This window comes from Eublepharis macularius, chromosome 6, assembly GCF_028583425.1.
Source record: "Eublepharis macularius isolate TG4126 chromosome 6, MPM_Emac_v1.0, whole genome shotgun sequence".
NCBI lineage: Eukaryota > Metazoa > Chordata > Lepidosauria > Squamata > Eublepharidae > Eublepharis > Eublepharis macularius.
The window spans coordinates 67,765,393-67,792,747 of NC_072795.1; the positions used below are offsets into that span (position 1 = coordinate 67,765,393).

General features: G+C 43.5%; 1 protein-coding gene across 2 annotated transcripts; it reads left to right on the top strand.

Moving 5' to 3' along the window:
* Positions 1 to 1,773: 1,773 nt before the first annotated feature.
* Positions 1,774 to 24,620, top strand: AS3MT (arsenite methyltransferase). 2 transcript variants are annotated; one of them, XM_054984084.1, is made up of 11 exons: positions 1,774 to 2,012; positions 2,256 to 2,287; positions 7,138 to 7,265; positions 10,581 to 10,731; positions 12,062 to 12,198; positions 14,290 to 14,359; positions 14,924 to 15,005; positions 16,615 to 16,746; positions 18,056 to 18,198; positions 19,107 to 19,235; positions 24,397 to 24,620. In XM_054984084.1, coding segments are annotated over exons 1-11 (1,104 nt in total). In that variant the 5' UTR covers positions 1,774 to 2,011; the 3' UTR covers positions 24,496 to 24,620. The 2 variants fall into 2 exon arrangements, with proteins under 2 accessions (XP_054840059.1, XP_054840060.1); XM_054984085.1 differs by lacking the exons at positions 1,774 to 2,012; positions 2,256 to 2,287; positions 7,138 to 7,265 and adding an exon at positions 9,117 to 9,510.
* Positions 24,621 to 27,355: the final 2,735 nt, after the last annotated feature.

Sequence of the window (27,355 nt, forward strand, 5' to 3'; positions counted from 1 at the left end):
TATAATAATCACTAAATAATCAACAATACACATAAGGTTACAACAATTCATCCATGTAGTTACAAAAATTCATTTACACAGTCCCTCATATTTACAATGTATCAAATATCATTTCCACAGATCCTCATGTTGATAATAGAATTATTCCTTTGTTCTTTCAACGGGGTCGGTCTATAATACCCCACAGCAATGTTCAAGCCTAATGGCTATAATAACAGTCAGAATCCAATTGTTATAGTGGCACAAAAAATGCAGCACGACTTTGCTGCCCGAAGTGCTAATAACTTTCCAAGCTCAATGGCTCAGATGGCTGGAAGATTCCAGGATGTTGGCAACGAGTCTGCTAGCTTCTTGCTCCACTCGTTTTGTCATTTCTTCTTCATAGCCAATCTATACTTTCAGCCCACAATAACAAATTCACAATTCACCAAGGACTGGTATGTCCTGTCACAATCAGTCAGTTTGATTCGAATGCGGGCTGAAGGTGTGACTGGCCCAAGGTTACCCAGAAAGCTTTCCTAGTAGAGTGGGGATTCAGATCTGGGTGTGCCAGATCCTAGTCCAGCACTCTAACCACTACACATGGTGGTTTATGCAAGACTGTATTTTCTGGTTTCATTCCCCAGAATTAGCAACTCATCTGCTTCCTATTAGCTGATTTGCATCCATCCACATTATCAGAGAAATGCATCATCAGAAGATGGTTAGTTAATTATTCAAACCACAGTATTATGGTGCATTGGCCCCAGGCTGGAAAGCATGACAGTGTTCATTAGATTACTTGTGGAGATTGAGATTCCGCACATGTTGGATAATGCACTTCCAGTCCTCTTTATAGATCATTTGGAATGGATTTTTTTGTGGGCGGAACAAAAAATCCACTTCAAACGATTGATAAAGTGCATTGAAAGTGCATTATCCAACGTGTGCGGAATCAGCCTGAGAGTTGTATGACAGATTATCTATCGTGACAGGTAAGGTAGGCACGTTTCTAGGCTATCTTTACTTCAGTCAATAAGAAGACATGAGAAACTTACCAATATGGGACATATTGTGGGATGAGAGTCCATTGGCTTCTTAGAGCCAAGCTACAAGTGACGCCTGACACATGTCGGACACTTGTCAGCTTCCCTCAAGTTTTTTTTTTTTTTTTTTTTAGCTTCCCTCAAGTTTTGATGGGAAATGTAGGCATCCTGGTCTTGCAGCTGTAATGGAGAGCCAAGCTGTAAAACCAGGACGCCTACATTTCCCATCAAAACTTGAAGGAAGCTGACAAGTGTCCAACCTGTGTAAGGTGCCACTTGTAGCTTGGCTCTCAGAGACTAACAAGATTTTTAGTGTATAAACATTTGAGAGTCAAAGCTCCCTTCTTCAGTTACTGAAATGCAGCATTTCGTTTCTCAGGAATGTTTGCAGAGAATGTGTTCTGCAGAGTTTGGCATTTGTATATCATGCACCTCCCCCTGCCGGCTCAGGCTGGCATACATAGGGTGCCTTATTTGCCCTCTGCCTGTGAGCAAGGTTATGCTGAGTGCCAGGGGCTATATGCCATCCAGTCAGTTCATTGTCCAGTGGAGATTTCCACTCTAACCAGTACCCCTCACTGGCTCATACTTGTAATAATCAACCTGTTTAGCTGGGTCCTCTCCCACACTTTGATGCTTCCCGTTCGTTCCCTTACAAAAACAAGTTCAATGAAAATGGAGCGCGGCCACAGTCTATAAAGCAGCTGGCCCATTAACGCCCCTTATTCCAATAAAAACGTCTGCGGAACAGGCACGGGCTAACACCGAGGGAAGTGGATGCGTTGAGGGGAAAGGCCCAAGCTCGCCTTGGGCTCAGCGTCGCCAACACAAACCAACCGCCTCGCCTTTCGGCGCCTGGTTTTAACCTCTCCTTTAAGACGCAGGGCGCCCTGGCCACGCCTGTTTTGTTAAACGCGAGGCCGCTTGTTCGAATTTGCGAGCCTTCCTGACTGCGGGGATTCGGGCTCGGGTTGTGAAGGTCGCACAGTAAGGGGGACGCAACTCAGGGTTAACTTGACGGCTGGAAAGAAATTCTAACGGGAGGGGGAAATTGGTTTCGAGGTTCTTTTTCGAAAGACCGTGGCTGGAGGGGTCGCGTGCACCCAAGCCTCAGGGACTTGGGTGGGCGCAGACAGTAAAGGTTCAGCGCCCCCCCCCCCCGCCATAATATAGTTGAGTGGGTGAGGAACCTTCACAATCTTCTGACAGGCTCTTTTTGTTTCCTTGTAGTGGCTGCCCAGCGGATATACAGTGAGGTGCAGGTGAGAGGATTGATAACGGGGCGGGGAGGGGGGGGTGTATCACTGGCCGAGCAGGAACTGTTACTTTCTAAAATGCTCGTGTCTTCCCTCATCATTCCTGTCCAGTGTAGCCCATTGGGGAGCCCCTGTTAAATTCAATCCATGAAGGTCTCTCTGTACATTACTGTTCTGATTGCCTGAGTTATGGCTTTCCTCATCAGAGTTTGTCTTGTCGATTTCACCCATTCAGTCTGGGGACAATGCATTGGGAAGCCTGCATTTTTTGTCATCACCTTGCTTAGTTGAAAAAAGAGATGTTGAGATAAATGAAAGGGGGTTCTGTATAGGCTAAGAAGAGGACTGGGTTAATCAGCCTTTCTGTCTTGGACCCAAGCCACCAGAGCCAAAAAACCCCCCTATGGGTGGTATTTCAGAAAGTGAGTTGGAGTTTGTATGTGTGTTAAGCAGTGGCAAAGAGCACTGCTGGTGGAAAACTTGAAGTGACACTATGGCAGTGATGGCAAAAAGGCAATATTTCCCCACGACCTTTGTATCTGTTTGTACAACTGAGGTGTTCCGTGTGGTTCAGGGGCTTTTGTATTATTGCCCCAGGAAACTGGGCTCTGACCACATGTTGGCTCTTCTTGGTCAATTTGTTATTTACTTTGTAAACAAAATCGCCCAGATTCACTCTGACTTAGAAGCTAGCATGGATGCATGTTCAGATGATGTACCTTTGGTACCTGCAGGTCCAGTTTATATGGATACCTTTCAGCTTGTGGAGCCTTAGGCTGTGGACAAGATCCTCGCAGAGCTGAAACCAACTACCTGTATTCTTAACCCTTGCCCTTCCTGGCTGATAAAAACTGCCAGGGGGGGGGGGCAAGTGGATAAGGGAAATGGTAAATGCTTTCTGGAGAGTGGGAATTGTATCACCCATGCTCAAGGAGGCAGTAATTAGACATATGTTGAAACAACCCTCCCTGAGCCCTACTATGTCGGAGAACTTCCGGCCAGTCTCTCTAATCTTCCATTCTTGAGGAAGGTGTTAGAAAGGGTGGCTGCTTTTCAGCTCCAGGGATTCTTGGAACAGACTGATTTTCTGGACCCATTTCAATCTGGCTTTAGGCCAGGATTTGAAATAGAGACTGCACTGATCACCTTGGTTGATGACCTTTACCTAGAACTAGACAAGGGGAGTGTGATCCTGCTGGTCCTACTGGACTTCTCGGCAGCCTTCGAGACCATCAACCATGGTATCCTGAGTTGCCTCTTGGCTCTGGGACTAAGGGGACCATGTTACGGTGCTTTGAGTTCTATTGGGAGATAGGTCTCAGAAGGTTGTTCTGGGGGATTCCTGCTCTGTCCCTTGGGCATTGGCCTGTGGGATTCTGCGAAGTTAGACCTTATCCTTCATGCTATTTAATATCTATATGAAGTCACTGGGAGAGGTCATCAGGAGGTTTGGGCTGCGGTGCCACAAATATGCAGATTATACCATTTCTACTTTTCCACCTAATTCCAAGGATGGTTTGACGTTCTGAACTGATGCTTAGATTCAGTAATGGGCAGAACAAGGGTGAACAATCTGAAACTGAAGCCTGACAAGACAGAAGTTCTCTGGGTTAGTAGAAAGGCAGACTAGGAACCTGAGATCTCTCCTGTTTTGGATGGCGTTATTCTTCCCTTGAAAAGTCTGCTTTGCCACTTGAAAGTGCTGTACAACACAGCAGTCGACTTGGAAAAGCAGGTGGCTGTGGTGGTTTGGAGTTCTTTTGCTTAGCTTTGGCTGGTGCATCAGCTGAACTTGTTCCTGACTCTTTCAGAGATAGCAACAGTGATCCATGCGTCAGTTATATCTAGTCTGGACTATTGCAATGCACTCTATTTGGGGCTACACTTGAAGAGTATTCAGAAGCTGCAGCTAGTGCAGAATGCTATGGCTAGACTGCTGGTTGGGGCTAGCTATTGGGAGTATGTGACCCCAATATTACAGCAATTACACTTGCTACCAATCCACTCCAGAGCACAATTCAAGATGTTGGTTTTGGCCTTTAAAGCTCTACTTGGCTTGGGACCAGTGTATCTGAAGGACTGTCTTCTTCCATATGTTCCTGTCCAGGAATTAAAATTCCTGGGAGAGCCATCCGGACTGTCCCATCAATTCAAAAACTCGTCTGGTGGATACGCAAGAGGACTTTTTCAGAGGCAGTCCCACAATAATGAAACAGTATTCCCAGGGAAGTGTGCCTGACCCCTTCACTATCAATTTTCAAGAACCAGCTAAAGACATTTTTATTTAGGTCTGCTTTTAATTAACTTTGGTTTTATGATACTGGCAGTCCTAAACTGCGTTGTTTTTAAACTTTATTTTTATCTGTGAGTGTCTTCTATATATATATAAAGACAAGTGTCATACTGGCTGACTCATCGACGCCCAGCCCAAACCCCTGGACCCAGAAACATGCAATTTGGGGAGAACATTCATTTCATGATATAAACCCCCACTAAGAAGGGGTTTTAAGAAATTTACCCTGTAAGGGGGCAAAAAGGGGTAAAATGTGTTTTCCCAAAGGGAAACAGCTTCCCTATGTGGCTGGAAGGTTGCTGCCTGCTTGCACTCCTCCTGGCCACTGCCAGCTCGGCCACTCTTCCCTGACTGGGCCAGCCTTTCAGAGTTATTTGCATATGCGGACTGATTGGGGCTCACAACATTCCAAACCTCATTCCCCTCCCCAGACAGTTGGAATACAGAGGTCATATGTGTATGCAGCCTGATTGATCCTCACCCTCACATTCTAAACAGTATGCAGTTGCTATTGGGAGTCACTGAATGTGTTCTGAGGTGAAATGCACCTCCCAGTCTTCCCCTAAAAGTTCACTAGGGTTGCCAATGTCCCTGTGGGGCCTGGCTTTCCTGTGTGGCCAGGCCTGGCCTGCCCATTGAGGCCAGATAGGCGGTGGCCTCAGGCGCTAGGGAACTGGAGAGACTCCAGAGGGGGTGTGGGGGGCAGAGGCGCGCACAGCGGAGCTGGCGACACTGGGCTGCAGCTGCTGCTGCAGCCAGCTAGCCCCGTGCCGCTGCTGCCACCACACGCCCCAGCTGGGCGCAGAAGCCGCGAGCTGCTGCTGGGGTGGCGTGGTGAGCACAGAGCAGCCTCCGCGCGCCGCCCCAGCAGCGTCTCGCAGCTTCTGCACCTGGCTGGGGTATGGGGCTGGCGGCAGCGGCAGCACAGGGCTGCAGCCAGCCACGCCAGCTCCACTGCGTGCTCCTCCGCCCCCACACATCCCAGCCGGGCGCAGAAGCCATCAGGCTGCTGCTGGGGTGGCGTGTGGAGCACGGAGCAGCCTCCGCGCGCCACCCCAGCAGCGGCTCGCAGCTTCTGCGCCCGGCTGGGGCATGTGGCGGCAGCAGCGGCACGGGGCCACGCCAGCTTCGCTGTGTGCTCCTCCGCTCCCACACACCCTAGCCGGGCGCAGAAGCTGTCAGACTGCTGCTGGGGCAGCGTGCGGAGCACGGAGCAGCTTCTGCACGCCGGCCCAGCCATCCTGCGCTGCATGATGATGTCACCGCAGGATGACGTCATCACGCAGTCTGTGGCGTGCGTGCGCGCTCAGAGCGCACGCGCAGAAGTGGCTGCAGGTGCCAGAAACTCTGGCGCCGGCCCTGTGTGTGGCTGGCAGGCTCCTGCCTGCTTGCAACCCCACCCCCCCTCTGATTCGTCTGCTGTGGAACTCTGTGTTCTGAGGTAAAAATCAGGTAAAGGAAACTGCAGACAGTTGATGAAAGACGCTACAGGACAAGATGGTACAAGAATAGGGATTTTATATAAAAGTCAGTATGGCAATGACTGCAGTTCACCCTCATGGTCTGCTTTGCTATGATGATCAACAAGTCCCAGGGGCAGACGCTGAAGGTGGCAGGAATTGACTTGAGGGAGGACTGCTTCTCACATGGGCAGTTCTATGTGGCCTGCTCCAGAGTGAGCTCACCCAGCAGCCTGGTGATCCTAGCACCTGAGGGGAAAATCACCGATGTGGTCTACAAAGAGGTCCTTCAGTAGAAAAAAAAACTGGTTGTACATATTTTTCAGTTTATTTATTGCACTACAATCTTTTCCTTTTAAAATCTCTTCAATAACTGTTACATTTTGAAATTCACTTCATCAGTTTTCAGCATCAACACACTTTGCTTTATTCAAATAACTTTGTGAAGCTCAGGTACTATGCTATTATACTACATAACCAACTAAAAAAATACAAACCAAAAAATGTTACATACCCGTAAGTATTATAACTGGATTTAAAGTAGTTAAATACTGTAGCAAAGTACGGGTATCAAGCTAGTTATTTATATTGTTAGCCACCTTGAGTTCCTGTATAGTAGAAAGGGGGGTGACAAATTGTTTTAAATAAATAAATAAATATTGCAGTGGTGGCAGTAGAATCTTATGTGGAGTTACACCCTTCTAGGCCCATGGATTTCAGTGGTGTGACTCTGGTGGTATAACTCTGTTCAGGATTGCATTGTAATTGTATTTAGAGTCAAGTTTGCCAGTTTCAAGTAGGTAGCCATGTTGGTCTGCAGTAGAACAGCAGGATTTGAGTTCAGTAGCACCTTGAAAACTAACAAGATTTTCAGGGTATACGTTTTTGAGGGTCAAAGCTCCATTCTTCAGATACAAGTATTTGCCAGAATGTATGAATGATAAACTAGAATTGGTTTGGAAAGAAATTTAGCACCTTGTTTGGGACTTCTTTTTCCACTGAACTATGGGGAAAAGACAGCCTCTGCTCTAATTTTAGGCCTTGTTTTCTTGGAGGGAGGAATATTGTTGTTTATAACTCTGGTGTTACTTTCTTTTCCTCAGGATTACTATGGCAAAGAGGTGAAGAAAACAAAGGACCTCAAAACCAATTCTTGCCTTACTACAGCAAGACCTTTGCCCAGATTTGTCAGAGAAGCGCTCCAGTGTGTACATGAAGAAGTCTCAGCAAAGTACTGTCTTAATTTTTTGACTGAACTTCACTTACTTGAGTTATATCATGGAAACGACATGCATTTTTATATTTATATACCTTTTAGGAAACTCTTAGATCCTTCAGTATTCAGAATATATTAAGAACAAAAGATTGGAGCTGCAAATGTTTCACTAGTAGATTAAATAACTAAAGTTTTATTTGATTGGTATGAGTAGACTATAAGTGGTTGGCCTAAGAGTTAAGGGTCCATGCAGATTTTTAAAGGAAGTTTGCATTGGTTCCAGAGTACTTTTCTTCTAATAAAAATTGGTCGCTGTTACTAGTTTTCAGTGTAATAATCATCCACTGCCTTCATCATGTCAAAAAGAAGCCTATGTTTATGATTAGGCGCATAACTAAATAACAGCTGAGCTTTTATGCCTGTCTTCTAGACAGATTAGTTCTCCACTCAGAGCAGTGAACAAATTCAGTGTTGTTGTTATCCCCACAATACAGCGGGGGAGCTAGGGCTCAGAGGAGTGGCTTACCCAAGGCCACCTACTGAGTTCATGGCAGTAGTGGTATTTAAACCAGCAGAGTGCTGCTGACTCACAGCCCAGCCATTTAACCCCAGCCCAGCCACTTAGAGAGCTACAGCAGCTCTCTAATCAAGGCTTTCACTCTCCTGGCATTCTACAAACTATGCAAAACTGTATTATTCAGGTAGGCTTTTCTACACAGATAATACAGCTGTATTGAAATAAAATGGTTCAGAACGATGCTTCTGGTAAAGAGGTAGGGATTGTAGGCTATGCTATAGTGTATACTACATACTGGCAGTTATGTATGTATTATCTTACTTTGTAATTTTTGTATTGTTCATGTGTCGTGTTAGAGTTTTTGCTTTGTTTCAGCTCTGTCTCAGATTTCTGCTTGGTTTCAGATCTCTGCAATCTAATCTTATTTCATTGTGAATTAGATGTCCCATCCTGTGGATTGCACTTATTTATTTATGTTACTTATAGTCTGCCTTTCTCACTGAGACTCAGGACCTACACAGTGTAGGTCAATATGGTCAATAGCTGGAACTTTCAGTAAACAATACAATAGGGAAAGTATTGTAGAAAAAAGGAGAAATCTGATACTGAGCAGAAAACCATGCTGAAACAAAAGCAAATTGACATGACATATTACAAGGCATGAAAACTATGCAATAGGACTGTACTTACAGCAACAGACAGTACATAGTAATATAGTCTACAGTTCCTATCTCTTTCCAGCAGATCTCTCTGAACCATTTCTATAGAACACAGTCCTATAACTGGTGTAAAGAAGCTGTCCTGAACAATTCAGTTTTGCATAGTTTGTGGAAAGCCAGGACAGCAGGTACTTTCCGTACCTTTTCAGGTAGGCTATTCTATAAGATGGTGGCCATCATAGAGAATGCATGTATATGGGCAGCTGTTGACTTTTCCATGTGTGGAAGGCCCTGTTCAGATGAATGAAGCTGTCATGGTTGGCCATAGAGAGAGAGGTGGTCCTGTAGGTATGAGGGACCTGGGCCATGAAGGACTTTGTAGATGATAGCCAAAACCTTGAACTGAGACTGGTAAATGATGGGAGACCAATTGAGTGACTTGCCCTGTATAATTTGCCTTGAGTCACAGTGAGAAAGATGGGCTATAAATAATGGCAATAAATGAACTAGTAGTTGTATAATTTATTCCCAGGACTTAAAATGCTGCACTCCCCAGCCATAGCAACAGCTGCTTGGCTGGGGGTGGGGGTGGGATTTGTCTTCCCGAGGGAGGTGGAGGTGGACAGGGCTTTGGCGGGGGGGTGGAGACAGAGGCCTCATAACGCCACTCTGCCCCGCCCCCCCAGCAGTCAGCTGTGCCTCGTGATTGGTGGAGGAGAGATCGCACAGCCTCGGCTCCTTCCCTGACATGTGATGCAGTTTGCCCGCTTCATTCGGCTCTGCAGCCCGGGGTACAGTAATATGAGCCCGAAAATCTCCAGGAATTTCCCAGCCTAGCCCTAGCAACCCTATGTGGCCCTCATGCCTGTTTGGTTTGGTGGTTAAGAACATACCTCCTGACTTTAGTACTTCAGGCCTGGGTGGTTAAGAGCAGTACTCCTTCTTCTAGTTGGGCTTCGGGCCTCAGGCCTGTTTGGTGTGGTGATTAAGAACAGACCACCTCCTGCGTTTAGTACATTGGACCTGGATCTTAAAAAATGGCTTCCAAGAAGGGCTCCGGCCAGGGAGGGCCATCTGGCTTCAGGTAGGTTGTTAAGTCACTCTCAGGCCGGTTAGAAGTTGGGGGAAAGCAGTGGGCCAGTGAGCACCCGTGGCATATCCCCATTCGTGGGGAATTGGGGTCTGTCAAGAGCTGCTTCACAACCCAGTGGCAAGGACAAATGCCCTAATGGGAAACCCCTGGACAAGCCAATCCTCCCCCACCTTTGCGGCTGGGGGTGGAACTTTAAGGGGGTGAACCACATCACCTGGCCAGGCAGGGGCACAGCCATACGAGGGCTGACTCGCACCCGGGGCAGAGGGTGGGTCACCCAGACAGGTCAGGGTAGAGGTCCAAGAACAACCCCAGGGCCTGACCTGTACTGCTAGTTAGGCCTTTTCCATGCTTGCAAGTTATTTTTTCATTATTCAATAAAATGGCCCTTTATATCCCAACTCTGGTGTCCGCCTCTTCATTCCAAATGGGGCGGAGTGGGGGTGGGTGGGAATCCAACTGCAGTGGAATCTTCTGTGAAGCAGCAGCTGTTTTAATAATGTCCCATACTCTAAAGACCTTGCCAGTGTGGTAGAGTAGTGATAGAAAACTTGTTCTGTTTCCATATGCATAAAAACTCTAGAAGAGGACTTTTGAGCCTTTAATAAACAGCAAGATTGGCTATACATCAAATGTTTTTTAACAAGACACCTTATTGTTAAGATTGTACATGTTGCTGTATAAACTCCCAAGATTAACTTTTTAAAATTGGCTTGCATTACTGTTTTCCTTTCATTCTATTTATTTAATTTGTCAAAATATATAATATAACTTTGGCCACAGAATAAAACTTGAATAACAGTTCAGTCCCACACAAAGTCACTGTAGTCTAGATTTCAGTGGGGTTAGACTGGAGTACCTCTGAATAGTACTTCATGGTTAGTTTTTAATTACTCACCAGTGGCAGAAAGATGTTGAGGCGCAGCAGGTGGAATCATAACAGTTTTATATCTCTTGTGACATGATGCTGATATGATATAGCTGTTCCTCTACTTGACACATCCCACCATTTTATCCTACCATTTTTTTCATATTAATTTAACATTTCTTCTCTCCCCTAGGTACTACGGCTGTGGCCTGGTGATCCCAGAGTGCCTAGAAAACTGTTGGATATTAGATTTGGGCAGTGGAAGTGGCAGAGACTGTTACATGCTGAGTAAACTAGTTGGGGAGAATGGACATGTCACTGGAATAGATATGACTGAAGCTCAGGTAGAAACTTGGTTTTTTCCAGTGGATTCAAACCAGGAATTTTTACCTGCTGATTGTCAGAAGTAGATAGGGCATGGCTATTTCCTGTTCTTATCCTTAAGATGTACACAACCACTAAACATTCTTCTTAGTCTACTTTTTCCATGTTAACTCTTGCACCTTAGTCCATGTACAGCCTGCTGTTTTGTAACTCTTTATTGCTATTTCCCATTCTCCATCCTGTGTTACTTTCAGTTAATTGGTTACCTGTTACACAGGTATTGCTTCTATGTACGAACACTCAGCATACTCATCACCACATGCTTATTTAATCACATGCTCAGTTTTATTATGTAAAAGTGTAAAGTGGCCCTGAGGTCTGTTACTGCTTATCTTGCAAAGGAACACCTTGTGATAAGATGTGTTTATTCTTGTAATAGGGAGTCCTTTTTGGAAGCCTGATTTTCTTTTTGGAAAGATCGCTGTAAAAGAGCACCTTCGGACACAATGTAGATTGGAAGGTGTGCATTTTTGTGAGTTCTGCTCACATCAGCACCATCTTACTTGCCTCATCCCCCACTGCTGTCATTCTCCATAACCTCCATTCACACCCTGAGTTAAAAAAAATCAGGAATTATTAGATTGCTATAGTATTATAACATTTATTGCTACACTTTACTAGTTCCCAATTTTGTTTTAAAACAAAGTCTCTAGCCCTTTACATTGTGGAGTTTATTTTATTTAGCTATTTATGCTATTTAGCTAGCTGCTCTCTACCCAAACCCTATCATTAATGATTAATTACTGAAGCTTATTCTTCTTAAAGTTCCTAAAAATACATGTATAATAAATATAGTGAACTGTCAAAATTAAGTTCCTTTTCTGGTTTGCTCACCTTCCTCCTTTTCAGGACTTATTTAGGTTCACTTCACGCTAGCTTTGTGATTCAACCTCCAAGCTCCTTTGCAAGCCTGCTGGCTAGGTAACCAACACCTAAGGAGACCATCTGATCAGGCTCAGGACAGCAGCAAAGAATTATGGAAGGCAAATCCAGTTCCTAAGATGCATGAGGGATATAGGGAAGTATTTGTACTACTGCATGCAGACTGGAAAAAAGCAGCCAGTGCAACTGGAGCCATAGTATATCGGGAGAACAGTCTGGAGAGGAAAGGGTGAACTGGTAGGCTGGCATCGAGAAGGCAGCAGGGATGGAATTAATGAACAGATCCTTGAAGATTAGTGAGAGTCTGTGGAGTGGCAGCAGCAATGTTTATTTAAAGATATTTTAAGCTCTATTTTAGCTCTCTTTACTTTAAGTCCATTCTTTGGTTGCTTTACTTCCCTACTTCAGGTAGAAGTGGCAAAGAAATACCTTGATTACCACATGAACAAATTTGACTACCAGAATCCCAATGTAAACTTCATCCTTGGATACATAGAAGATCTGGGAGCAGCAGGCCTCAAGGATGGAAGCTATGACCTTGTCATGTGGGTACTCTTCTGGCTCATAAAATAGTAAAGAGTCCAGTAGCACCTTTAAGACTAACCAACTTTATTGTATCATAAGCTCTCAAGAACCACAGCTCTCTTCGTCAGATCTTTCTGGATCATTAGTCTTCATGTTGGGGTTCTAGCATCTGTATAGTGGCTTAAGTGGTTATTTGCTTCATGTATGCTATCTTGTAATCCTAAACCCTGTAATGTGTGGTGGTGGAGAGTGCCCTCAAGTCATAGGTGACTTATGGTAACCCCAGCAGGGGTTTTTAAGGCAAGAGACTAACAGAGGTGGTTTGCCATTGCCTGCCTCTGCAGCCCTGATCTTCGTTGGAGGTCTCCCATCCAATTACTAACCAAGGCTGACTCAGCTTAGTTTCCGAGATCTGACGAGATCTGACCTGGGCTATCCAGGTCAGGGCAACCCTGTAATGTAGGTAGGTAATATTACACTTGGGGGAAGGGAGCTGAGATCAAGGTCCTAACTACACAGTAAACTATATTCTGGGCCCTCTTTCCACAGTCTGTGGTCCTGATCCAAATCCGGCCCCTATGTTCCTGAGAATTAAATTCCAACATGGAACTCCCAGCGCTCATCTGTGTAACATGGTTCCCACCTGAGAGAGGTTGATTTACCTCCTGAGTTAGTGAGAGAGGTAATATTCGGACCTTACACTCACTAATCTATGGAGAAAGTGCAAGGAATACAGTCATAGAATCATAGAGTTGGAAGGGGCCATACAGACCATCTAGTCCAATCCCCTGCCCAGTGCAGGATCAGCCTAAAGCATCTCTGACAAATATTCATCCAGCCTCTTCTTGAAAACTGCCAGTGAGGGGGAGCTCACCATCTCCCTAGACAGCTGATTCCACTTTTGAACTACTCTGACCATGAAAAAGTTTTTCCTAATATCCAGCTGGTACCTTTGTGCCTGTAATTTAAGCCCTTTGCTTCGGGTCCTACCCTCTGCTGCCAACTGGAACAGCTCCTTGCCCTCCTCCAAATGACAGCCTTTCAAATATTTAAAGAGAGTTATCATGTCCCCCCTCAACCTCCTCTTCTCCAAACTAAACATTCCCAAGGCCCTCAGCCTTTCCTCGTAGGGCTCAGTCTCCAGACCCCTGATCATCCTCGTCGCTCTCCTCTGCAGCCTCTCGATTTTGTCCACATCCTTTTTGAAGTGAGGCCTCCAGAACTGCACACAATACTCTAGGTGCGGCCTGACCAAGGCAGTATAGAGAGGGGCTATGACCTCCTGCGATTTCGATACAACCCAAGATTGAATTAGCCTTTTTTGCCACCACATCACACTGACTGCTCATATTTAGTTTACAGTCCACTCTTACCCCAGTTTGCGCATTCCTCTTCCTATGACAGTTCATCACTGTTTTTATGTAGTCTCTGACTACACATAAAGAAGGCCCTGGGCTCCCAACTTTATGTTTGCTTCCTAATGCATTTGGAGCCTTTGCGTGGAAGAATCTGGGCAGGAGGTGTTACTTGATCCTTTCTGTACCCTGTGACTTTTACAGATGTCCTCACCTTCTGGCATCGTTGTTTACTATGCTTTCCTTTGAGGCCTGAGGTTGGAAGGAGCCCAGTTGTGGGGGAAATGGTCATGGGCAGCATTTTCAGGGAGAGTCAGTGGGTGTGGGAATGGTGATGCACTGCCTCCTCTTGCCTCATGATTGTCTTCTGCAAATGCCCCTCCTTGGCTTTTCATCCCTAGCAAGTATATTTGGGAAACACATTTTTCAGTCCTATTGCTGGCCACTTTGGGAGGCAAACTCCTCCTGACCTAGATCAGGAAAGTTTCTCTAATTTGAATTTTAATTATGTCCATTGAAAATCATCTTAACTCTACTAGTCTGTACTCCATTCTTGTGTCAGACTGGGCTAGGGGAAGAGAGCAGGACTCCTCATGTACAAAAAGGGTGCTAAGATTTCTCCTAACCATTACCAGTTTGGGGAATCCAAACTCCTGTGTTGCCGTGTTCCGTGTCTTGTTCTTATTGATATAGTAAAATCTGCCCTTTGTTTTCCTTCTTCAAAGAGTCTAAATAACTTTTCTGTCTCCTGTTTAGTTCCAACTGTGTAGTTAACCTGTCTCCCAATAAAAGAGCCGTCCTGCGTGAGGCCTATCGAGTGTTAAAGGTAAAGAGACAACTGATTGTGAAATGCATCTTAGGCAGACTATAATGCCAAAAGAGATAATAGAGAGCTTTGCAGAGAGAAGGAGATCTGAGCCATATGTAAATCAACACTGAAACACTTTGAGTTCAGTGTCTGGACAGAAGTGCTCATGTAGGTCATTGCCTGCAAAGAGTCGCTGGTCAGAAATTTCAGAGTGATGTCCTAAACACAGGTCTCACTGCCTGCTATGTGCTTTGCTGCCCAGCTGCTCCTAGAGTCTGTTTATATAAACAAAGTGAGGATGATTGACTTTCCTACAAGGAGACTGCCTGGGCTGCATCCAGAGACCTTGGTTAATTTAGTTTGTCTAGATTGACTGAACTGCTGTAGAAGACATAACATATCCATATTCATCGCCTAGTGAACAGTGGCTGGAACTGGCACTGCAGTCCCAGTCTAGCCGTTTCCTTGGCTTTAACCCAGTCAGTTTCCATGCCCTCTTTCTCCTATCAAGCTCTGGAGACAGTTTTTATTATTTATTTATTTGCTGTGATTAGGGCTCCCATTTCTCTCTCTCTCTCTCAGACAGGCGGGGAGATGTATTTCAGTGACGTGTATGCCAGCCATGACCTGCCTGAGGAGATCAGGAAACATAGGATCTTGTGGGGTGAGAGAATCCCTCCCTGACCACAGGAAAACCAGTGTTGGGATCCAAATCCAGTATTGCATATTCTTGCTTGACAACTAATCTTCGAGCTGCTTCTCATTCGATGGTTTCTCCTGTAATGTTTCTCAAAATGTTTGAACTCTGCCTCTTTTTCTAATACCAAGCTACTTTCTAGGAGCCCCAGACATAGCAACAATTGTGTTCTGCATTTATCTGCATACCTCCTGCTGTTGGGCGCAAGGATTTTTGGACTTGGATTTTAATCTCACATTGGTGTTAGAAGAGAATGGTTTAGGATAGCTCTGACATCATCATCAGCTTCTTCTGAGTTCTCTTCTCAAATTACATTGAGATGATGGGGCACTGTGTGTGACATCTTCCCCATTGTGGATAAATGGGGGCCAATGAAGGGAGCATTCAATCTGTGCAGATTTTGACTAGGGGGGAATACCCCCACCATCAGATTTTATCTGTCTCCTCATCTCAGACATGGACATGGTTGTCCATTCCTTCATTTTGTCCCCGCAACAACCTTGTGAGGTGGATTGAAATAAGAGGGAGCATCTAGCACAAGGTCATTGTGAGCTACATTGCTGAATGGGATTTGAGCTCGAGGCTACTGCCACATAGTGACAATTCTCCATTTAGCTTTCATTGCTGCTGTACACATTGTGCTCTGATGTGGTGTATCCACATGCTGTACTCAATTGCTTCATCCGCATGGTGGTTTCTCCTACATTTTTCTTGATTTAGCCCCCTCCCATGGCCTCCATTGTCCTCCTTCCCTCATGCCTGGTCTCTTTCATGCTAGTGATATAGCAATTACTGAGGGTTTTTTTAGAATCTGGAAAAAAAACCCTCTTCTTATATGGGTGGGAAAATGGCAGCTGCAAGGGGCAGCAGCAGAGAAAATGGTACTGATGTCGGTAACACCTGCAGAAATTGGCACCTTTTCATCCATGTGGCATGTAAACACGCTTGGACTGTCATCCTTCCAAAGAATATATCATACCAGATTTCTGAAAGCTTGGAGCAAATGAGGGGAATACCTGTACACTGGATGATTAGGAGACAATGACAAAGAGCAAAAATCTATGTAGAAGCAACCTGAGTTTTCCAAGTCTTAATCTGACATTGTAACTGCTACATCACACTTACCTTAGGATCCTATCTTGGATCTTCAGAACCCACCTTGAGTGTCCAATGCTCCCCACTCAGAGGGGTCACCTGCACTGTTTAACCACTTTCCAAAGGAGGAAAAAAAGTTCTGCGTTGTTCTATATAAAAATTGTTGCATGTATGCACATTTTTAATGTGTGTTAATGGTTTTTCTGGAGCTCAGAGAGACTCCACCTTTCTTAGGTACCCAAAATGTGATGTTTATGTTAATACATGTAAATATAATCTTTTCTTTTGACTAGTGAAGAGTCTGGTTTTTAAAAAGTTAATTGAATGGCAGTCTTTACCCATCAGCAGCCAAATAGAAACAGGAACCCAGAGTGATTAAAATGCCTTTTTTTGGAACCTTTCAGTATTCTTGTGTCTAAATGTCTTTCCCATGCTTCCTGGACATTTCTATCAGATCCCTTTGTCATTGTGCCATGTTTAGGTGAGTGTCTAGGTGGAGCCCTGTGGTGGGAGGATCTGTACAAAATAGCTCAGGATGTTGGATTCTGGCCGGTTCAACTGGTGACAGCATCTCGAATAACCATCAGTAATAAGGAGCTGGAAAGTATTGTAGGTAAGAAAAATCTGCTTTGTGGTATGCTAAATTAAATCTCTGTAGCTGTGTCCTTCCATGGAACAAAGCATCCTTACCTTAGAACACCTCTGTCCTGAGAGAGAGAGAGAGAGACTAAGCGGGTGTCAGCCATGTCCTGCATGATGGGAGGAATGTGTGTGAGTGAGAAAGAGATGGCTCCTTGCATCTTCCCTGTGTATCCTGTTGCACTAAAATAATCCAAATTCTTTGCTCAGAATACGTTCTCCTTACACCATTTCTTCACCCAACCTTCAACAGACTTGGGCCACTTCTTTACTATGGCCAAACCACTTATGATGTCTGAAATCTGTGGACAGGATCTCTGTTTGTTTGTTTTCTTCCCTTAAACCATTTGGGGAGGGGTGAAGAAGAGAGCAAGTTGCTAAGCAGCATGGAAGGGAAATACATTTAACCCTTTTCAGTTCCTTTCCAGGTGCTTTTTGCCACCTGAGAGAAAACATACAATATGTTTTTCCTCATGGGGAAAATAGATTTGGCAGAAGATACATTTTAAAGGAAAAAAATATGGTTGATAGGGTTAAGCACTCATCTACTGGTCTTCCTCCCCTACACCCTTGGTTTATGGATCTATGCTCACTGGAATCCTGGCCATGGATTTCCTGTCTCCTGGCTAAAGAGTTCCAGAGAAGTAGCCATATTAGTCTGTAGTCATAAAATAAAACAGGAGTCCAGTGGCACTTCAAAGACTTACAACATTTATTCCAGCATAAATTTTCATGAGTCAGAGCTCACTTCATCAGATACAGTGAGATCTCCATCTACCAGATTGATGCTTTTATATTTTTAACAGAATGGTGGGGAGAAATATTTAGAGGCTAATTTAAAACAAGATCTAGTAATAGAAGGGATCAGTTCATTCAGAATGGATGAGGGCCACTACCAACAGTTTTCCTTTCAATAAAGTAGGCAGCTTCAGTATTTCAGATCTGGTATAGCAATTACTATGTTTCATGTGATAATGGTGCTAATATTCTTATGGATGTCAGTCAGTTCACTTATACTTCTGTGACGTCCTGTTGTATCTGCTTATCTTGCACTAGATTCTAATTCTATTAAGAATTAATCTAAAAACTGTTGGTAGTGGTCCTCATCCATTCTGAATGAACTGATCGCTTTTATTACTAGATCTTGTTTTAAATTAGCCTCTAATTAGCTGCCTACTTTGTTTTCTTTCTCTCTACTTCTGATATACTGCTTTTAAAATAGGACTGGTGCTGCCTTGCCTCTGAGAGTGGCTTTAAGGCTTGTCTATGTGTTCTCGTTGCAGGTGACTGCCAGTTTGTTTCTGCCACTTTCCGCCTCTTTAAGATCTCCCTGGATGATTCAGCCCAAAGGTGTGAAGTTATTTACAATGGAGGAATCATAGGACACGAGAAAGAACTAGAGTTTGATGTTAACTACAAGTTCAAGGTACAAGTTTGATGGTTCAAAATTCTATTTTAATCCCTTCCTGTGGAACAAAACTGTGAAAATTCCACCCCATATCTAGTGAAAGCTATGAGAGGGGAGTTGTCTCATTTACCAGCCTCAAACTATGCTGGATGGCATCCTTTTATGTTCCTCCCTAGCATGTGCCACCCACCCCTCAGCGGCAGTTCTGCCCCCTTTGCTTGTTGCCCTCTTTGTCTTCAAGCTCTCACTCCTAAGATGTTAGACACCTCACCTAGAGGAGCTTTCCCACCTCCACCAACCCCATCATAATCTATTTGTACATGGCCACTTGCATGTAACTGGCTTCCTAAGAAGTGGAGCCTGCTCCCCTTTGCCCTCAGAGTCCCTGACTGCTGCCTGTCCTTGCATGACCTCTACCCAGCAGGCATCTGTGGTTAACCCATGGTTTGGCCCTGTTTCTCTTTGCTGAATGGGCTAAGATCCATCACTGTTGTGTCATCACAGATCAAAATACAAGGCATCACTTGATACTTTAGTCAGTGAGTGATAGGGATATGTGAACAAGTCTCTAGGTAGTACCATATATAGTAAGAGTATAGAAAGAAGATGGCTGTAGGCTTGGAGCGAGAGGGGATAATAGATGTTGTAAGAAGCAAAATGGAAACTATCATAAATGGCTTGTTCTGTACCTACCTGTCTGGCCTGCTGATAGTTATGTATGTATAAAGCTGCCTTACTGACTCAGATCATTGGTAGCATTTATTCTGAATGGCAGTAGCTCTCTGGGGTCTCAAGTTTTTCCTAGTAGTTGTGATCTGAGAACTGAAGATGCTGAGAACTGAACCAGGTGTGAGCAAAGCATGTTGACCTATAGTGTTTTCTCATTTCAACTTTTCTACATTCCCTTTCCTTTTCTCCCCTCCCAGCAAGGAGAAGTGGTGGAAGTGGATGAGGAGACAGCAGCTATTTTGCAGAACTCCAGATTTGCTACAAAGTTCCTGATCAATCCAATACGGCAGAAGCTCCCAATCACTGAAGGCTGTAGTCATGAGAAAGTAAGGTTTGTTTCAATTTAGAGCAGCATTCATACAGCATTGCGTGTATAGGTAAACCAGACTGCTAGCAACACATGTAGCATGATGCTGCTGGCAGAGAGCCATTTGGTGTAGTGGTTAAGAGTGCAGGGACTCTAATCTGGAGAACCGAATTTAATTCCCCACTCCTCCACCTGAAGCCAGCTGGATGTCCTTGGGTCAGTCACAGTTTTTCCAGAGCTCTTTCAGCCACACCCACCTCACAGGGTGTTTATTGTGGGGATAATAACATACTTTATAAACAGCTCTGAGTGGGTTTTAAGTTGTCCTGAAAGGTGGTATATAAATTGAATGTGGTTGTTGTTATTATTATTACATTATTATGCTCCTCCATAGGACTGAAACTAGAATGTTGTGCAAGAATTTTGAAGCCAATAACTTGGAAGAGAGTAGTGGAGAAGCCCCACAGTTGAGGGGCTCAGAGGAAAAGTCTTTTCTCTCTAAGGCCTGGTTCTCAGGAGACACCTGGAGGAGATGTGACCGTTAACTGTATCTTCTTGCATCTTTAAGAAGGGCTTGATTTGGATCAGGACTGTTGAGGTGAAGCGGAATGCAGGAATATAATGCTCCTTCCTATGTCATTCTTCTGATAGAAGTTCTCCTTTCTCCTGTTTTAGCCCTATTGGGAGGGAGAGAATGATACACACACACACCCCGCCCTAGCTGCTTTAAAATAAAAGGTAGAGAACTGTAATAGCTGATCTCCAGTATCTTGTCCAGTTGTGCTTTCAGTGAGCTGTACAATTTCAGATGGCAAGTGGGGGCTTATGTGACTGAACGCTGAGCCATGTACAAATTATTTCAGATAGAAAACTAGATATCAGTAAGAAGGATCCCAGATATGCTAGTGTACTCTGTGCAGGAGATGTTTTGTATGGAGAAGCATCCAAACATGTGAGCTTTTACCTGCCCATGGCCATTCCAAAATGAGCTTGAATTGTTCCAGAGCAACTTTAAGAAAAAACACTATTACTGGAGTTCATTCTTGTACACTGAACTCATGTGAAATTAAATTTTAGAATATGTCTGCTCTGAATATGGGCAAGGATCCAGCAGAATGGGTGAGCCACCACTTTGGTTAGGGGGTAGTAATGGATTCAAATTCTGCATAATAAGAAATGATTAAACTGTTTTCCCCACACCACCTGTTGAACAGCTTTTATACCTGCTGTTCAAATATTACAGGGTTTTCTTTTGGAAAAAAGATCAAAGAAAACTGCTGTTCTTAAGGGTCTAAGGAAACTGCTGCATCCTCCACTGCAGATAGAGCTGCTCAGTTTAATTACATCTCTGCAGATTTCTTAAGTTTTTCTCCCCATGATCAGGACTTATTCCTTGTGACTTACCAATGATAGTTGCAAATGCACACATTTATCTGCTGGGGTAAAATTGCCTTTTTCACCCCTGGGGACTCAAGGTATCTTGAGATATGACATGGGTTGAAGAAAAGGTCCTCAGTAACATGCTATTTTCAGACATGCCCTTTTTGGCAGATCGGAGGTAGTGCCCTCTAGCTTTGCACTTGTGGTAGATGACCAAAGAGTGTAAAGGGGAAAGAACTGCAGTACTTCTAGGAGTCTACACACCTGCTTTCCAGATTGCCAAAGGATAGGCCTATCTTTTAATATGGTGAGCCATAGAAGAGACGGGTTGGGGCTCATATCTGACGGCATTGAATTTTGAAGAGGTCTTGCTTATTCCGAATGCCTTCAAATTTAAGTGGGACTGCAGGGACCACCATCTGTTCTTTTCCTGGGCCTCTGAAGCTCAGTGTGACACCAGAGAGGAGATCCTGTCCTCCTTCTTGAAGGGCTAATCAAAATTTGTGGGAACTCTTTTTCCTCTTTTCAGACGAATTTTGTCATTGAAGTTCCCGATTAATCTGTTGTATTTATTGTTCCTGCCCCCCCCCCCCACTCTGGCTCCTTTTCTGAATACAAATGGAAATTGAATTGATTGCATAAGCTATTTGTAAGGGGGGATAACACAGATGTATTCTGCATTAATCTAGGAATATGACTGTGTAGTTGTAGTCACACAGATTGTGAATGTATGTTGAGGAGTAAAAATATTACACTAATGAAAGGAGATCATTTGCAAGTATATTGTAATCACCAACTGAGAAGCACTAATGTTTGAGAGTCTTGTTCCCTGGGAGCTTTCTTGCACATCCAGTAGATTTAATTGGAGCTTGCATGTCAGCCCTGACCCTATTTGGGGGCTGGCTTATCTACAAGATACCTCTTCCCTCCCCCTGGCTTCATCTGATGAAGCCAAGCAGCTGTGTGTCCTAGAAAGCCTAACCTTGTACTTTCTGGGGTCGGGTGGGAAGGGAGAGAGGCTGAGGGCCTGGAATGCATTTCTTAGATAAACAGCTGAAGGTGTGTGTGTGTGTGTGTATGTTACAGTGAAGTCCAAAAGGCTTAATTCTGCCTTGAAACTCTATAGGAAAGAAATGTCCTTTCATAATAAAGCATAACTTCTTTATCATAATTGCATAGCTTGAGCTAAAATACCAGCGACTAGTTAACTTAGGTTGCATTCAGATGTCATGTATAAACATAGTTAAGGAAAACGGTGGACCTCATTCCATCTTCCTCTTTTCACGCCATGTTGAGAATAGTGTTTAAACAATAACTTCAGTTACCTGTAAGCATTGGAATGCAGGCATGTGGGTTAATAAAAGTTTTCCCCCTCCCCCAATAACTGAGAGTCTAAGCCTGGATTAAACCCTGGTTGAAATTTAGTGGAGGGAAAACTAACTCCAGCTAACCCATGTATCCACAGTTATATTTCATGGGCAAATGGGGTTCATGCTGAACTCTGATTCATAGTATTAGAAGGGAGGGGGAAGAGGGAGATATATGAAAGGCGTCCAAGAAGCCAGGTTTATGCACATTTTTCTTTTATCATAGACACATCTAAATATAGCTATCATTTTTGAGACAAGGCTGTATTAATCAGCAAATTTAAAATCAGTTACTTTTGCTCAATTTCCAACCTTCCACCATATAGATAAGGATGAATATATATTCTCTTTTGATTTTGTAAGGAATAATGTGAGGATAAACTCTGTAATACTTACTGTAGCAATCTAGAATACAATGTGATGGGGATGACTCACGCCAGTAAAACTCCAACATGAACTTGTGTGACTTGCTGATACAGAAATCTGCATGTTGTGTAGTTATTTAAACAGACTGTCTTCTAGCTCCAAATCTATTCCATTCCTCAAAATTCTGAGAGGCACTTTTATGCATTCTTGTGATAATCATTACAACAATCCAGCAAAAATTATCATTACAATAATCCTGTTATCGCAGTCCTGTTGATGGGAGGTTGAGAAAGTTTATGGCTCCATAGAGCCTTTGAATCAAGAATTTCTAGCTCATAAACATTGTACTATGTCTTGAGTCATCTCAGTGGGATCATGATGCAGTCAGGATTGTACAAGACCATAAACAGTCTCCCCACCACTATGTTGTAACAAAGTGCCTATGGTGCACAGATGGTGAAAAATCTGCTTGGCTTTAATGCTGGCAGCTTGGATGAGAGAGACTGGAAGGCATTGGTCTGAACTAACTACGGGAAGGTAGTACCAGAGCAATGAGGCATTTGCTTTCACGTTAAGATATTAAACACATTATAGAATCATACATTGGAAGAGGAAAGCTTCATAACAGCATATCTTACCGAATAGAATTCAAAGTAGCAGTTGCACATAAGTTTTTTCTTACTTCTGTATTTCACTAAAATCCATTTCTTAGAAAAAGGAGCAAAATTGCTGGATGAACTATTTGGCAGAATTTATCTCTTAGTGTATGCTATAAAATTAAAATGCAAGGATTCAAAAAGGATGTGGACAAAATTGAGAGGGTGCAGAAGAGAGCGACAAGAACGATCAGAGGTCTGGAGAATGAGCCCTACGAGGAAAGGCTGAGGGCCTTGGGAATGTTTCGTTTGGAGAAGAGGAGATTGAGGGGGGACATGATTGCTCTCTTTAAATATTTGAAAGGCTGTAATTTGGCAGCAGAGGATAGAACTTGAAGCAACGGGCTTAAATTACATGCAGAAAAGTACCAACTGGATATGAGGAAAAACTTTTTCACGGTCAGAGTAGTTCAAAGGTGGAATCAGCTGCCTAGGGAGGTGGTGAGCTCCCCCTCACTGGCAGTTTTCAAGAAGAGGCTGGATGAATATTTGTCAGGGATGTTTTAGGCTCATCCTGCATTGGGCAGGGGGTTGGACTAGAAGGTCTCTATGGCCCCTTCCAACTCTGTGATTCTGTGATTTGTATAGTTGTTTATCTTTAACACAAGCCCCTGGGTGCATCAGAATAGAATTATCTAAAATGCCCTTTCTATCCTGCAAAAATGCCTTAGTAGGTGTTTCCATCTGAGATGGTATTTAGGATCCAAACTGCAGTCACACACTCTGCTGTTCTGAAATACACAACAGCACCACCTACTGCATGTCCATTACTCAGCTAATTGCCATTTTGTGATTTTTCCCTTGCTGGTGACTTGGATGTCACAGGCTGGTTCCATGCATGCTAACAGAATAAAATGAAAAGAAATGGATTTCATTCCTGTGCAGATTAACTATATCAAACTACTGTTTCCCCCTCAAAGGCTGGGAAAAGAATGGAAAATTCAGAGCTTCTCAAATGGAGTTGGTGCAAGGTGTCTCTGCTTTGCGGTATTTGTGTCCAGTAGATCAAGGCGAAGTTTCATTAACATTTGGTTGAAGACTTGTGTTTCAGTGAACACAACACATTAAAAAATATTTAAGGTGTTTAATGCTGGGGTTGCAAAATAGATGAAGAGAAGCAGATGTACGATACGAGAGAGACAAAGATAGGGGGATAGAAAAAAGCAGGCCCTGAATGTCATGTTAGAAGATTGTGTATATAATCATGGACATTAAAACATTTTTAAGAACACAATTAAAAAGAAAAAGCAGTATCTCTGGCACTGTATATGTAAAATATACAGGGCATTGTATTCTCCTGATGGTTGGTGCTTTTTTAGCATGTAGCTCTCCTATTCATACACCCCTTCCAGCTAAAGGAATACAACAACTGAACTCCATCCTTTTTTACTCTGGTTTTCTTCTTACACAGGACAAGATCAGAGATCCCTTTAAATTAGTGGAGCAGATGGAGGCAAGAGTGTCTGCGCAGTCTGTCTCACAATGCTGTGGATCTAAAGGATGCTGTTGAACCTTGCTGTGTAATATCACCAGAAAGAAGAGTTTGAAACACCATGAGTGAATTTATCAAAACAACAAAGGAAAAGAGGTTGTGATGTCTGAGCAAGAGTGAAAGTAAAAGCATAAATAATGCCATCAGAGGCTACGACTGTGGTGGTGTGTTTTTTACTCACACACATACTCACACTCACTCTCACATTCCAAAGTAGAAATCTCATCCCCTTAAAGAACTGACAAAGGTCTAACATAAGCACATCAGAGGAGGTGCTCTGCTGAGTCAGACCAGTGGGCCACCTTGTCCAGCATCTTGTTTCACAGAATGGCCAACCAGCTGCCCTGAAGGGCCAACAAACAGGGCATAGAGGTCAAGGCCCACCTATCTTCCATGTAATCCACGTCTGGACTACTGAGTGAGATCCTCTGTAAGTCTCAATTTCAAGTCTCAGTACCCATGATACATTTCAATTGTTTTATGAGCTATACTGCAGTGCCAGTGACATGTTCCTTATCTCCATTGCTGATCACTGCCTTACAACAGAACATTTTTAAAAATTGTGGTTTTCACTTGTGTGTTTCCCCTGAATTTGTGGTGTTTTATATGTCAATACAAGTACATTCACCTGGTCTTGTTTGCATAGGGGTAATTCGCCCACCCAGCAATCAAATTATAGTAGAATGATCTCACCCCTTTGCTATATGGTCCTTTTTGTAGTTTCCTGCTTACTGTTAACACATGCACTGTTTTTCAGACATGCACCAAAATTTGTTTGAGGGGTACTAATAAATTGCTGTCCTCGACCACTCTCGGATTCCAGAGGTTTACACAGAAAAAGGGACAGGGAGCACTCAGGTCCACATTGAAGAAGCAAAGAGCTGTGTTAGATAAGGAGCTGGACAGTGTATGCAATTTCTATATGATTCAAAGGAGCTTGCAATCTAAAACTTGAGATCATGAAGATAACAAAGAGAGGAGAGAATGTTAGATGCAGGAATAAACCAGAACAATATTAGTTCATTTTGGTTTCATAAGGGAGCCAATTTGGTGTGGTGGTTAAGAGCGCGAGACTCTAATCTGGAGAACCATGTTTGATTCCCCACTCCTCTGCTTGAAGTCAGCTGGGTGACCTTGGGTCAGTCATAGCTTCTAGGAGCTCTCTCAGCCCCACCCACCTCACAGGTTGTGAGGATAATAATAACATACTTTGTAAACCGCTCTGAGTGGGTGTTAAGTCATCCTGAAGGGCAGTATATAAATCAAATGTTGTTATATACCTAGGCTTAGTTTTGGTAGGGGAATGGGACTAAGAAGTTACACCACAGAAAAGGTGGGTTTTATGGAGGGATTTTGAAGGAAGTGAGAGCAGCTGCGTGAGGCAATTATGGGTATAATGGATGGCAAGGGAGGAAAGGGGGGTTCTTTGAGGAAGCAGGGACCTTTGGATAACTGAGGGAGATGAAGGCCACAGGCAAGAATATATCAGGACATGAGGGTGCAAATAAAATGAAGTGACGCCATAGAGTGCTTTGAAAGTATGGATGAGGGATGTGCTTTACTGTTGGGGTATTTTAGAAGTCAATATTCATGATCCAGAATGATGATGAAGATGAATGAATTTGGTGGCTGAAGTGCCTTTACTGGTTTTCATTTTGGTTTGTTTGGAAATTGCTCTTTGTGACAAATAGCATTAATTATGAGTTGTTCAATGAAGTAATAATCGCAGCTATATAGACAATGAAAACTCTATGCATATTTGTCTTGGCTTGGATTTCAGCAAATCTTACCAAGATTAAGATATGGCAAAACAATTTGTTTTTTAAAAGATACCTCAAGTATTTCTATAGTTTGGGATTCTTTAGTAACCTTATGATAGGAAGATACATGGGAAGAGTAATAGCACTGATTATAAAAAATGCTTGGGTTTTGTGGTTTTGTCATAAAATATGTAATTTCATTGTATTTAAAAAAATATTTCCTAGCCAGAATTGATGTGGGAGTGGGAGTGTAGAAAAAATGCAAGATATAGCAGATACAAGAAACTCCTAAATGTTTGCGAGCTGTTAATTACACAGACAACTCTTACTCCCTCTCACACTATTTCATTTCATGACTCTGAAAAAAAAAATTGAATATACGGCAGAACTATTGCTTGCTGAAATGCGTTATAGATAGAGTTGACTAAATAGCCAGTGAGGGGGTGAGCTCCCCCTCACTGGCAGTTTTCAAGAAGAGGCTGGATGAATATTTGTCAGAGATGCTTTAGGCTGATCCTGCACTGGACAGGGGGTTGGACTAGATGGTCTGTATGGCCCCTTCCAACTCTATGATTCTATGAAATAGCCCTCCCAACCCATTGCTATTATTCCTAAAAACTTTGTGTAAACACTCCTGCAAGGATATTTTTCACTAATTAATTTTGCTATCAAAAGACAATCTTCAGAGAAAGAATGAACGAGTTGATTCCTGTAAAAACCACCTTCGTTAAAAAGACATGAAATCTCACTGGAACTGTTCCAAACCCTGTTGAGTCTACTGGAGAGTTTCATCAGCAGGATTCTCTTTTCAACTATGCATTTGTGAAAAGGCCATTGTGAAATGCCAGGGCATTTGACTCAATTTCCGTTTGTGCTGGTGCTTGGCATTTCAACAAGAACTAAGAGGAGGCACTTTAAGGAAATCCACAGTGGATGCTTCCTGACACTGAAGTTCAAAGAGATACAAACATGGCACTCAATTTCTTGCCCTGACCTGGATAAACTAGGCAAGCCCAGTCTCATTAGATCCTGGAAGCTAAGTACGATGGGCCTTGGTTAGTAATTGGATGGGAGACCTCCAAAGAAGACCAGGTTTGCAGAGGCAGGCAATGGCAAAC

Excerpts from the sequence above, each read along its gene's own strand:
- AS3MT (XM_054984084.1), top strand. Across the intron at positions 7,266-10,580 it reads CATGAAGAAGTCTCAGCAAA|GTACTACGGCTGTGGCCTGG; the intron begins GTACTGTCTTAA and ends TCTCTCCCCTAG. Across the intron at positions 15,006-16,614 it reads GAAACATAGGATCTTGTGGG|GTGAGTGTCTAGGTGGAGCC; the intron begins GTGAGAGAATCC and ends TGCCATGTTTAG.